This window comes from Salmo salar, chromosome ssa29 (genome assembly GCF_905237065.1).
Source record: "Salmo salar chromosome ssa29, Ssal_v3.1, whole genome shotgun sequence".
Classification (NCBI taxonomy): Eukaryota; Metazoa; Chordata; class Actinopteri; order Salmoniformes; family Salmonidae; genus Salmo; species Salmo salar.
The window spans coordinates 42,946,451-42,959,222 of NC_059470.1; the positions used below are offsets into that span (position 1 = coordinate 42,946,451).

At 43.6% G+C, this 12,772-nt stretch overlaps 1 protein-coding gene across 1 annotated transcript in view; it reads right to left on the reverse strand.

Annotated features, from left to right (window-relative positions):
• Positions 1-12,155, reverse strand: part of vipr1b (vasoactive intestinal peptide receptor 1b) — a 165,827-nt gene extending 153,672 nt beyond the window's left edge. The window contains exons 1-2 of the mRNA XM_045710828.1: positions 12,057-12,155; positions 7,134-7,224 (exon numbers count right to left, since the gene is read on the reverse strand). Coding sequence (XP_045566784.1) covers positions 7,134-7,224; positions 12,057-12,155 — 190 coding nt within the window. The remainder of the gene's footprint in view (positions 1-7,133; positions 7,225-12,056) is intronic.
• Positions 12,156-12,772: the final 617 nt, after the last annotated feature.

The window sequence follows — 12,772 nt, forward strand, 5'->3', positions numbered from 1 at the left end:
AGAGTAGACCCACTACTGATCCTTATAAACTGTCCAGAGTAGACCCACTACTGATCCTTATAAACTGTCCAGAGTAGACCCACTACTGATCCTTATCAACTGTCCAGAGTAGACCCACTACTGATCCTTATAAACTGTCCAGACTAGACCCACTACTGATCCTTATAAACTGTCCAGAGTAGACCCACTACTGATCCTTATCAACTGTCCAGAGTAGACCCACTACTGATCCTTATCAACTGTCCAGAGTAGACCCACTACTGATCCTTATCAACTGTCCAGAGTAGACCCACTACTGATCCTTATCAACTGTCCAGAGTAGACCCACTACTGATCCTTATCAACTGTCCAGAGTAGACCCACTACTGATCCTTATAAACTGTCCAGAGTAGACCCACTACTGATCCTTATCAACTGTCCAGAGTAGCCCACTACTGATCCTTATAAACTGTCCAGAGTAGACCCACTACTGATCCTTATAAACTGTCCAGAGTAGACCCACTACTGATCCTTATCAACTGTCCAGAGTAGACCCACTACTGATCCTTATCAACTGTCCAGAGTAGACCCACTACTGATCCTTATCAACTGTCCAGAGTAGACCCACTACTGATCCTTATCAACTGTCCAGAGTAGACCCACTACTGATCCTTATAAACTGTCCAGAGTAGACCCACTACTGATCCTTATCAACTGTCCAGAGTAGACCCACTACTGATCCTTATAAACTGTCCAGAGTAGACCCACTACTGATCCTTATCAACTGTCCAGAGTAGCCCACTACTGATCCTTATAAACTGTCCAGAGTAGACCCACTACTGATCCTTATAAACTGTCCAGAGTAGACCCACTACTGATCCTTATCAACTGTCCAGAGTAGACCCACTACTGATCCTTATCAACTGTCCAGAGTAGACCCACTACTGATCCTTATAAACTGTCCAGAGTAGACCCACTACTGATCCTTATAAACTGTCCAGAGTAGACCCACTACTGATCCTTATCAACTGTCCAGAGTAGACCCACTACTGATCCTTATCAACTGTCCAGACTAGACCCACTACTGATCCTTATAAACTGTCCAGAGTAGACCCACTACTGATCCTTATCAACTGTCCAGAGTAGACACACTACTGATCCTTATCAACTGTCCAGAGTAGACCCACTACTGATCCTTATCAACTGTCCAGAGTAGACCCACTACTGATCCTTATCAACTGTCCAGAGTAGACCCACTACTGATCCTTATCAACTGTCCAGAGTAGACCCACTACTGATCCTTATCAACTGTCCAGAGTAGACCCACTACTGATCCTTATAAACTGTCCAGAGTAGACCCACTACTGATCCTTATCAACTGTCCAGAGTAGACCCACTACTGATCCTTATAAACTGTCCAGAGTAGACCCACTACTGATCCAAATCGAATGAATGGAATGAAACATTCAAATCACAGGGCTTTTGCACTGTTATTCAAATTACATTTTCACTGCACATTACAGCCTTGAACAGAATTTTGTACTCAAATGAAAACAATGATGCAATTATTAATTGCATTGTGGCGTTGCAGTCTAGTCTAAGTAGGATAATTGTATTGTACCTAAACAAGATCAATAGGGGAGCTTTCTGAGGTGTGTGTCTCATGCCTTCACTGTTCTTTATGATACACCTGGCCTCTGTGCTGCCTATCAGATATTTACATTTGTACTTGTCTATTCATATTGAAATTTGATGCTGCTTAGAATATTTTTATGTGTGGATTATTTAAGCAGTAAGGCACGAGGGGGTGTGGTATGTGGCCAATATACCACGGCTAAGGGCTGTTCTTAGGCACAACACACTCTGCTTGATCTCACCCTTTAAATAAAGGACGAACTGTGGCTGCCTTCCAAGCAATGGGAACCTCCCCAGAAAGGAGAGACAGGTTTAAAAAGTCAGAGAATAGTTTGGCGAATATAAGGGCAGCAACCTTAAAGAAGAAAGGGTCTGTCCAGATGGTTTTTTTGGGGTCGTGTTTCAGGAGCTCCTTTAGCACCTCGGACTCAGTGACCGCCTGCAGGGAGAAACTTTGTTGCGGGGCAGGGGAAAGAGAGGGAGGAGCATCGGGATAGTCGCATTAGAAGGGAGATGAGGAAATGTTGGACGGGCAAGGAGGCAAGGCTGAGTCAAAGAGGAATCCTGACTTAATGAAGTGGTGATTAAAGAGCTGAGCCATGTGCTTCTTGTCAGCAACAACCACATCATCAACATTAAGGGACATGAGCAGCTGTGAGGAGGAGGGTTTATTCTCCAGGTCTTTAACCGTTTTCCAGAACTTCTTGGGGTTAAACCAACAGAGAGAGAACTGCTGATAGACAATATTGTCATTATGACAGACTGGTAGACTATATTATCATTATGATAGACTGGTAGACTATATTATCATTATGATAGACTGGTAGACTATATTATCATTATGATAGACTGGTAGACTATATTATCATTATGATAGACTGGTAGACTATATTATCATTATGATAGACTGGTAGACTATATTATCATTATGATAGACTGGTAGACTATATTATCATTATGATAGACTGGTAGACTATATTATCATTATGATAGACTGGTAGACTATATTATCATTATGATAGACTGGTAGACTATATTATCATTATGATAGACTGGTAGACTATATTATCATTATGATAGACTGGTAGACTATATTATCATTATGATAGACTGGTAGACTATATTATCATTATGATAGACTGGTAGACTATATTATCATTATGATAGACTGGTAGACTATATTATCATTATGATAGACTGGTAGACTATATTGTCATTATGATAGACTGGTAGACTATATTATCATTATGATAGACTGGTAGACTATATTATCATTATGATAGACTGGTAGACTATATTATCATTATGATAGACTGGTAGACTATATTGTCATTATGATAGACTGGTAGACTATATTGTCATTATGACAGACTGGTAGACTATAGTGACCTGGGGTACTGTAAGTGAGCGGTAAAGTGTAGTGCATAAGGGAAGTACAAAAACACCTTGATAAGGGAGGCTCAGGCAAGCAAATGAGGACATTTGGCAAGAGAATATAAACCAGGATATAAACCAGGTGAAAATAGGGAATATAAACCAGGATATAAACCAGGATATAAACCAGGATATAAATCAGGATATAAACCAGGATATAAACCAGGATATAAACCAGGGGAAATAAGGGAATATAAACCAGGATATAAACCAGGATATAAACCAGGATATAAACCAGGGGAAATAAGGGAATATAAATCAGGATATAAACCAGGATATAAACCAGGATATAAACCAGGATATAAACCAGGGGAAATAAGGGAATATAAACCAGGATATAAACCAGGATATAAACCAGGATATAAACCAGGAAATAAACCAGGTGAAAATAGGGAATATAAACTAGTGGAAACGAGGGAATATAAACCAGGTGAAAATAGGGAATAGAAACCAGGATATAAACCAGGGGAAACGAGAGAATTTAAACCAGGATATAAACCAGGATGTAAACCAGGTGAAAATAGGGACTATAAACCAGGGGAAACGAGAGAATATAAACCAGGGGAAACGAGAGAATATAAACCAGGATATAAACCAGGATATAAACCAGGTGAAAATAGGGAATATAAACCAGGGGAAAAGAGGGAATATAAACCAGGAAATAAACCAGGATATAAACCAGGGGAAATAAGGGAATATAAACCAGGGGAAAAGAGGGAATATAAACCAGGAAATAAACCAGGATATAAACCAGGTGAAAATAGGGAATATAAACCAGGGGAAAATAGGGAATATAAACCAGGGGAAATAAGGGAATATAAACCAGGGGTAAAGAGGGAATATAAACCAGGATATAAACCAGGGGAAATAAGGGAATATAAACCAGGGGAAATAAGGGAATATAAACCAGGATATAAACCAGGGGAAAAGAGGGAATATAAACCAGGGGAAATAAGGGAATATAAACCAGGATATAAACCAGGGGAAAAGAGGGAATATAAATCAGGATATAAACCAGGGGAGAGGGAATATAAACCAGGATATAAACCAGGGGAAAGAGGGAATATAAACCAGGATATAAACCAGGGGAAAATAGAGAATATAAACCAGGTGAAAATAGGGAATATAAACCAGGATATAAACCAGGGGAAATAAGGGAATATAAACCAGGGGAAAATAAGGGAATATAAACCAGGGGAAAATTGGGAATATAAACCAGGGGAAATAAGGGAATATAAACCAGGGGAAATAAGGGAATATAAACCAGGATATAAACCAGGTGAAAATAGGGAATATAAACCAGGGGAAATAAGGGAATATAAACCAGGATATAAACCAGGTGAAAATAGGGAATATAAACCAGGGGAAATAAGGGAATATAAACCAGGATATAAACCAGGGGAAAAGAGGGAATATAAACCAGGATATAAACCAGGGGAAAGAGGGAATATAAACCAGGATATAAACCAGGGGAAAATAGAGAATATAAACCAGGTGAAAATAGGGAATATAAACCAGGGGAAAATAGGGAATATAAACCAGGATATAAACCAGGGGAAAATAGGGAACATAAACCAGGACAAAATAGGGAATATAAACCAGGGGAAATGAGAGAATATAAACCAGGGGAAAGATGGAATATAAACCAGGGGAAATAGGGAATATAAACCAGGTGAAAATAGGGAATATAAACCAGGGGGAAATAGGGAATATAAACCAAGATATAAACCAGGGGGAAATAGGGAACATAAACCAGGAGAAAATAGGGAATATAAACCAGGGGAAATGAGGGAATATAAACCAGGATATAAACCAGGGGAAATAAGGGAATATAAACCAGGATATAAACCAGGGGAAATAAGGGAATATAAACCAGGATATAAACCAGGGGAAATAAGGGAATATAAACCAGGGGAAATAAGGGAATTTAACCTGTTAGGGCTAGGGGGCAGTATTGACACGGCTGGATAAAAAACATACCCGATTTAATCTGGTTACCACTCCTACCCAGTAACTAGAATATGCATATACTTATTACATATGGATAGAAAACACCCTAAAGTTTCTAAAACTGTTTGAATGGTGTCTGTGAGTATAACAGAACTCAAATGGCAGGTCAAAACCTGAGAGATTCCTTTACAGGAAGTGGCCTGTCTGACCATTTCTTGAACTTCTTTTCCATCTCTATCTTTTACTAAGGATCTCTGCTCTAACGTGACACTTCCTACGTCGTCCATAGGCGCTCAGAGCCCGGGAAAAACCTGAATGTCGTCATCCCAGCCCCAGGCTGAAACACTTGATCGCCTTTCTCAAGTGGCCGATCAAGGGACTCTGGGCTTATGCGCGTAACCCGACCGCCCCCGCCTTTGTGATTTTTTTCCTCTGTTTGCCGAAAAGGAGATTCCCTGTCGGAATATTATCGCTTTTCTACTAGAAAAATGGCGTAAAAATTGATTTTAAACAGCGGTTGACATGCTTCGAAGTACGGTAATGGAATATTTAGATTTTTTTTGTCACGAATTGCGCCATGCGTGCGACCCTTCTTTACCATTTCGGATAGTGTCTGGAACGCACGAACAAAACGCCGCTATTCGGATATAACGATGGATTATTTTGGACCAAACCAACATTTGTTATTGAAGTAGCAGTCCTGGGAGTGCATTCTGACGAAGACAACAAAAGGTAATCAAACTTTTATAATAGTAAATATGATTATGGTGAGTGCTAAACTTGCCGGGTGTCTAAATAGCTAGCCCGTGATGCCTGGGCTATGTACTTAGAATATTGCAAAATGTGCTTTCACCAAAAGCTATTTTAAAATCGGACATATCGAGTGCATAGAGGAGGTCTGTATCTATAATTCTTAAAATAATTGTTATGCTTTTTGTGAACGTTTATCGTGAGTAATTTAGTAAAATGTTAGCGAATTCCCCGGAAGTTTGCTAGTTCTGAACGTCACATGCTAATGTAAAAAGCTGGTTTTTGATATAAATATGAACTTGATTGAACAAAACATGCATGTATTGTATAACATAATGTCCTAGGGTTGTCATCTGATGAAGATCATCAAAGGTGAGTGCTGCATTTAGCTGTCTTCTGGGTTTTTGTGACATTATATGCTAGCTTGAAAAATGGGTGTCTGATTATTTCTGGCTTGGTACTCTGCTGACATAATCTAATGTTTTGCTTTCGTTGTAAAGCCTTTTTGAAATCGGACAGTGTGGTTAGATTAACGAGAGTCTTGTCTTTAAATAGCTGTAAAATAGTCATATGTTTGAGAAATTGAAGTAATAGGATTTTTAAGGTTTTGAAAATCGCGCCACAGGCTTCAAGTGGCTATTACGTAGGTGGGACGAATTCGTCCCGCCTAGCCCATAGAGGATAAACCAGGGGAAATAAGGGAATATAAACCAGGATATAAACCAGGGGAAATAAGGGAATATAAACCAGGGGAAATAAGGGAATATAAACCAGGATATAAACCAGGGGACAAAATGCACTTCACTCCCTGTACCCAATAAAAACCCTACCCATAGCAACAACAAAAAAGTTGGACAACCCTCCCTGATTTTGGAACACCCCTCCCCCAAAGTAAATTGCAATATGTTCTTTACTTTTACAGCTTCTTCTGACTTCAAACAACTGCGTCTCTCTGTCGTCTCTGTGACGTTAGCTGATTCATCTTCCTTTTAATAATAGAGGAGTCAATCAGAACAACCTCTTGCACTCTCCAGTGACTCTGACCAGCAGACAGAACATCTGTTCTTCATAAGACACTACAACAACAAACTAAAATGGGCAAGGAATATAAAACCAACTTTATATTAATGTAAAAAAATAAATAACATTCAGGCCAAAGGTTTACACTACCCCTCTGCATGATATTATTCTGTTTTATATCCAACACACACATAACAACAATCTGAAGGAGTATTTCAGCCTAGTGGTGATGGAAGGGGGCCGTTCACTATGGATGCCTGCACATAACTTTCTCTCTCCTTTATATAATCCTGCTGTTTCCACATTTTCTGTAAATTGCTTCAACACCGTTGGGAGGGGAAAGTAATGTATTGTAGGTGAATGACCTGCTGTGATGTTCCCAGAGGTTTTGTTGTCACAGTGCTCTCTCTCCAGCTCGATCTCACTCACAACGTCACACACCTGGCCACACCACACCTGCATGGGAACACACAACGGAAGTCATTTAGCAGGGCATCAACAGACAGAGAACACACAACGGAAGTAATTTAGCAGGGCCTCAACAGACAGAGAACACACAACGGAAGTCATTTAGCAGGGCATCAACAGACAGAGAACACACAACGGAAGTCATTTAGCAGGGTATCAACAGACAGAGAACACACAACGGAAGTCATTTAGCAGGGCATCAACAAACTCCTCACCGTGTCAGTGACTTAATGCTCCTGTCAAGGTCTAATCTGGGTTGTTGTCAATGATATCATGATCATATAGTAAATCCAGTTCAGGAGGACTTCTATTCCCCTTTAGGGCTCCAGAGTGGCGCAGCGGTCCAAGACACTGCATCTCAGTGTAAGAGGTGTCACTACAGTACCTGGTTCGAATCCAGGCTGTATCACATCTGGCCATGATTGGGAGTACCATAGGGCGCCACACAATTGGCCCAGCGTTGTCCGGGTTTGGCCAGAGTAGGCAGTCATTGTAAATAACCCTAACTAACTTGCCTAGTTAAATAGGTTACTTAAAAATAAAAAAAAGTACTGTATCTGCCATCTCTGTCCCTAGCCCGTAACAACCCATCTCTGTCCCTAGCCCATAACAACCCATCTCTGTCCCTAGCCCATAACAACCCATCTCTGTCCCTAGCCCATAACAACCCATCTCTGTCCCTAGCCCATAACAACCCATCTCTGTCCATAGCCCAAAACAACCCATCTCTGTCCCTAGCCCGTAACAACCCATCTCTGTTCTCAGCCCATAACAACCCATCTCTGTCCCTAGCCCATAACAACCCATCTCTGTCCCTAGCCCGTAACAGCCCATAACAACCCATCTCTGTCCCTAGCCCGTAACAACCCATCTCTGTCCCTAGCCCGTAACAACCCATCTCTGTCCCTAGCCCATAACAACCCATCTCTGTCCCTAGCCCATAACAACCCATCTCTGTCCCTAGCCCATAACAACCCATCTCTGTCCCTAGCCCATAACAACCCATCTCTGTCCCTAGCCCATAACAACCCATCTCTGTCCTCAGCCCATAACAACCCATCTCTGTCCTCAGCCCATAACAACCCATCTCTGTCCTCAGCCCATAACAACCCATCTCTGTCCTCAGCCCATAACAACCCATCTCTGTCCCTAGCCCATAACAACCCATCTCTGTCCCTAGCCCGTAACAACCCATCTCTGTCCCTAGCCCATAACAACCCATCTCTGTCCCTAGCCCATAACAACCCATCTCTGTCCCTAGCCCATAACAACCCATCTCTGTCCCTAGCCCATAACAACCCATCTCTGTCCCTAGCCCATAACAACCCATCTCTGTCCTCAGCCCATAACAACCCATCTCTGTCCTCAGCCCATAACAACCCATCTCTGTCCTCAGCCCATAACAACCCATCTCTGTCCTCAGCCCATAACAACCCATCTCTGTCCTCAGCCCATAACAACCCATCTCTGTCCCTAGCCCGTAACAACCCATCTCTGTCCCTAGCCCATAACCACCCATCTCTGTCCCTAGCCCATAACAACCCATCTCTGTCCTCAGCCCATAACAACCCATCTCTGTCCCTAACCCATAACAACCCATCTCTGTCCCTAGCCCATAACAACCCATCTCTGTCCTCAGCCCATAACAACCCATCTCTGTCCCTAGCCCATAACAACCCATCTCTGTCCCTAGCCCATAACAACCCATCTCTGTCCTCAGCCCATAACAACCCATCTCTGTCCCTAGCCCATAACAACCCATCTCTGTCCCTAGCCCATAACAACCCATCTCTGTCCCTAGCCCATAACAACCCATCTCTGTCCCTAGCCCGTAACAACCCATCTCTGTCCCTAGCCCATAACAACCCATCTCTGTCCCTAGCCCATAACAACCCATCTCTGTCCCTAGCCCATAACAACCCATCTCTGTCCTCAGCCCATAACAACCCATCTCTGTCCTCAGCCCGTAACAACCCATCTCTGTCCTCAGCCCATAACAACCCATCTCTCTGGCTGCATAGGGATCATATCATGGTAGTGGAGCAGGACGTGAAGAGAGAGAAGTCCCTGTGAGTAACAGCAGGATTGTCCATCTATGTCAACAAACACTGACACACACAAGATGACTGGCGGAGAGGAGGGCCGGCGGGTCAATGATGAAGATGTGTAAGACGGCCAAGTAGCTGCAGGTCAGCGGAGAGCTTGGTTTATATTCCCCCCCCCCCGCCCCCCTCACCCTCACCCTCAGTTCTGCATCTCCGCTGACCTTCTCCAGGTGCTGGGATCCCAGATATGGGATGACTAAGATAAATAGTCAAATAGAAAAAAGAAAGAAAGAAGAAGAGAGAGAAAAGGAAAAGACAGAGATAACAAGGACACAAGACAAGCCATTGGTCCTCTCCCTGGTGCTGTCAAGCTGAGCAATTAAGGAGGAGAGGAGAGAAACAGAGGCCAGTAGTGGTATTACAACAGAATTACAGCAGTATTACAGCAGTATTACTGAGAAGCATAACAGCAGTATTACAGCAGAATTACATCACTAGTACTGAGTAGCATAACAGCAGTATTACAGCAGTATTACTGAGAAGCATTACAGCAGTATTACAGCAGTATTACAGCAGTATTACTGAGTAGCATAACAGCAGTATTACTGAGTAGCATAACAGCAGTATTACAGCAGTATTACTGAGTAGCATAACAGCAGTATTACAGCAGTATTACTGAGTAGCATAACAGCAGTATTACAGCAGTATTACTGAGTAGCATAACAGCAGTATTACAGCAGTATTACTGAGTAGCATAACAGCAGCATTACAGCAGAATTACTGAGTAGCATAACAGCAGTATTACAGCAGTATTACTGCACTAGTACTGAGTAACATAACAGCAGCATAACAACATTATTACAGCAGTATTACTGAGTAGCATAACAGCAGTATTACAGAGTAGCATTACAGCAGTATTACAGCAGTATTACTGAAAAGCATAACAGCAGTAGTACAGCAGTATTACAGCAGTATTACTGCACTAGTACTGAGTAGCAATACAGCAGGATTACAGCAGTATTACAGCACTAGTACTGAGTAGCAGTACAGCAGTAGTACAGCAGTATTACAGCAGTATTACTGAGTAGCATAACAGCAGTATTACAGCCGTATTACTGCAGTATTACAGCAGTATTACTGCACTAGTACTGAGTAGTATTACAGCACTAGTACTGAGTAACATTACAGCAGTAGTACAGCAGTATTATAGCACTAGTACTGAGTACATTACAGCAGTATTACATACACACATGTACATAGCCCATCTATAATTTATCCCAAACAACTACCTCCTCCTCTACTGTATTTATTTATTTATTTATTCTGCTCCTTTGCACCCCATTATTTATATTTCTACTTTGCACTTTCTTCCACTACAAATCTACCATTCCAGTGTTTTACTTGCTATATTGTATTTACTTTGCCACCATGGCCTTTTTTGCCTTTACCTCCCTTATCTCACCTCATTTGCTCACATTGTATATAGACTTATTTTTGTACTGTATTATTGACTGTATGTTGTTTTACTCCATGTGTAACTCTGTGTTGTTGTATGTTGTCGAACTGCTTTGCTTTATCTTGGCCATGTCGCAGTTGTAAATGAGAACTTGTTCTCAACTTGCCTACCTGGTTAAATAAAGGTGAAATAAATCAAATAAATAAAAATTACATCTGTATTACAGCACTAGTACTGAGTAACATTACAGCAGTATTACAGCTGTATTACAGCACTAGTACTGAGTAGCAATACAGCAGATACTGCACATTGGATGGGAGGAAACCCTCTTCAGGATGGAAGGAGAGCGAGGAGAGGGGAGGGGAGGTTAGTAAGAGGACAGGAGAGCTGAAGGAGGGAAGAGGAGAGGAGAGGAGAGGAGAGGAGAGGAGAGGAGTGGAGAGGAGAGGAGAGGAGAGGAGAGGAGAGGAGAGGAGAGGAGAGGAGAGGAGAGGAGAGGAGAGGAGAGGAGAGGAGAGGAGAGGAGAGGAGAGGAGAGGAGAGGAGAGCTGAAGGAGGGAAGAGGAGAGGAGAGGAGAGCGAGGAGAGGGGAGGAGAGGAGAGGAGAGCGAGGAGAGGGGAGGGGGAGGTTGGAAGGAGGACAGGAGAGCTGAAGGAGGGAAGAGGAGAGGAGAGGAGAGCTGAAGGAGGGAAGAGGAGAGGAGAGGAGAGCGAGGAGAGGGGAGGAGAGGAGAGGTGAGCGAGGAGAGGGGAGGGGAGGTTGGAAGGAGGACAGGAGAGCTGAAGGAGGGAAGAGGAGAGGAGAGGAGAGCGAGGAGAGGGGACGGGAGGTTGGAAGGAGGACAGGAGAGCTGAAGGAGGGAAGAGGAGAGGAGAGGAGAGGAGAGGAGAGGAGAGGAGAGGAGAGGAGAGGAGAGGAGAGGAGAGGAGAGGAGAGGAGAGGAGAGGAGAGCTGAAGGAGGGAAGAGGAGAGGAGAGGAGAGCGAGGAGAGGGGAGGAGAGGAGAGGAGAGCGAGGAGAGGGGAGGGGAGGTTGGAAGGAGGACAGGAGAGCTGAAGGAGGGAAGAGGAGAGGAGAGGAGAGCTGAAGGAGGGAAGAGGAGAGGAGAGCTGAAGGAGGGAAGAGGAGAGGAGAGGAGAGCTGAAGGAGGGAAGAGGAGAGGAGAGGAGAGCGAGGAGAGGGGAGGGGAGGTTAGAAGGAGGACAGGAGAGCTGAAGGAGGGAAGAGGAGAGGAGAGCTGAAGGAGGGAAGAGGAGAGGACAGGAGAGGAGAGCTGAAGGAGGGAAGAGAGGCTCTTCCAGGGTGGTCGGTAACGATGCCCTCTGGTTTCTCAGTATGATCATCTTCCAGTCCTGGCCAGCACCCAGAAACAACTCTCCAGACAGACCGCTGTGGCTGCTGTAAACACTCCCAGCCATAGCGCCTAACGCGTTTCCTGTATATATCTTCAGTAGGTCTGGTCCTGTCTCAAATTATATCTGACATGTTTGTAGTGATTGGTCAAAGCGAGGAATTCATGAAGCCTGTAACGTGGGGGTTTTCTCTCTGTTCTCTCTGTATGTTCTTCATCTGTCTTCCCTGACATTTATCAAACTGTTATTTCATGTCACATGACCAGATACACAGCCACTGAAGTAGAAACAACAGTGAGTGACTTGGCAGCGGTCCTGCGGGATGAGATATGTTTAAACAACCATCTCTGGAAGACAGCCGTGATGCCTCCTCTCTGATGGGGTAGAGAGTGGACATCAGAGGGTCTGACATGTCGATGTAACAGGCGTACTGCGCTGCTCTACTGTCTGTGTTGGGTTCCTGACTAGTGTCAACTCACGACCATGATCTCAGTGTGTGATGTTTGTCTCCACTGCCAGCGCTGCCTATTGGCCAGATAGGTTTCTATCTCTTACACCACAGACAGGACAGGACAGGACAGGACAGACAGACGGACAGACAGGCAGGCAGGACAGGACAGACAAACGGACAGACGGACAGGCGGACAGGCAGGCGGACAGGCAGGCAGGCAGGCAGGCAGGCA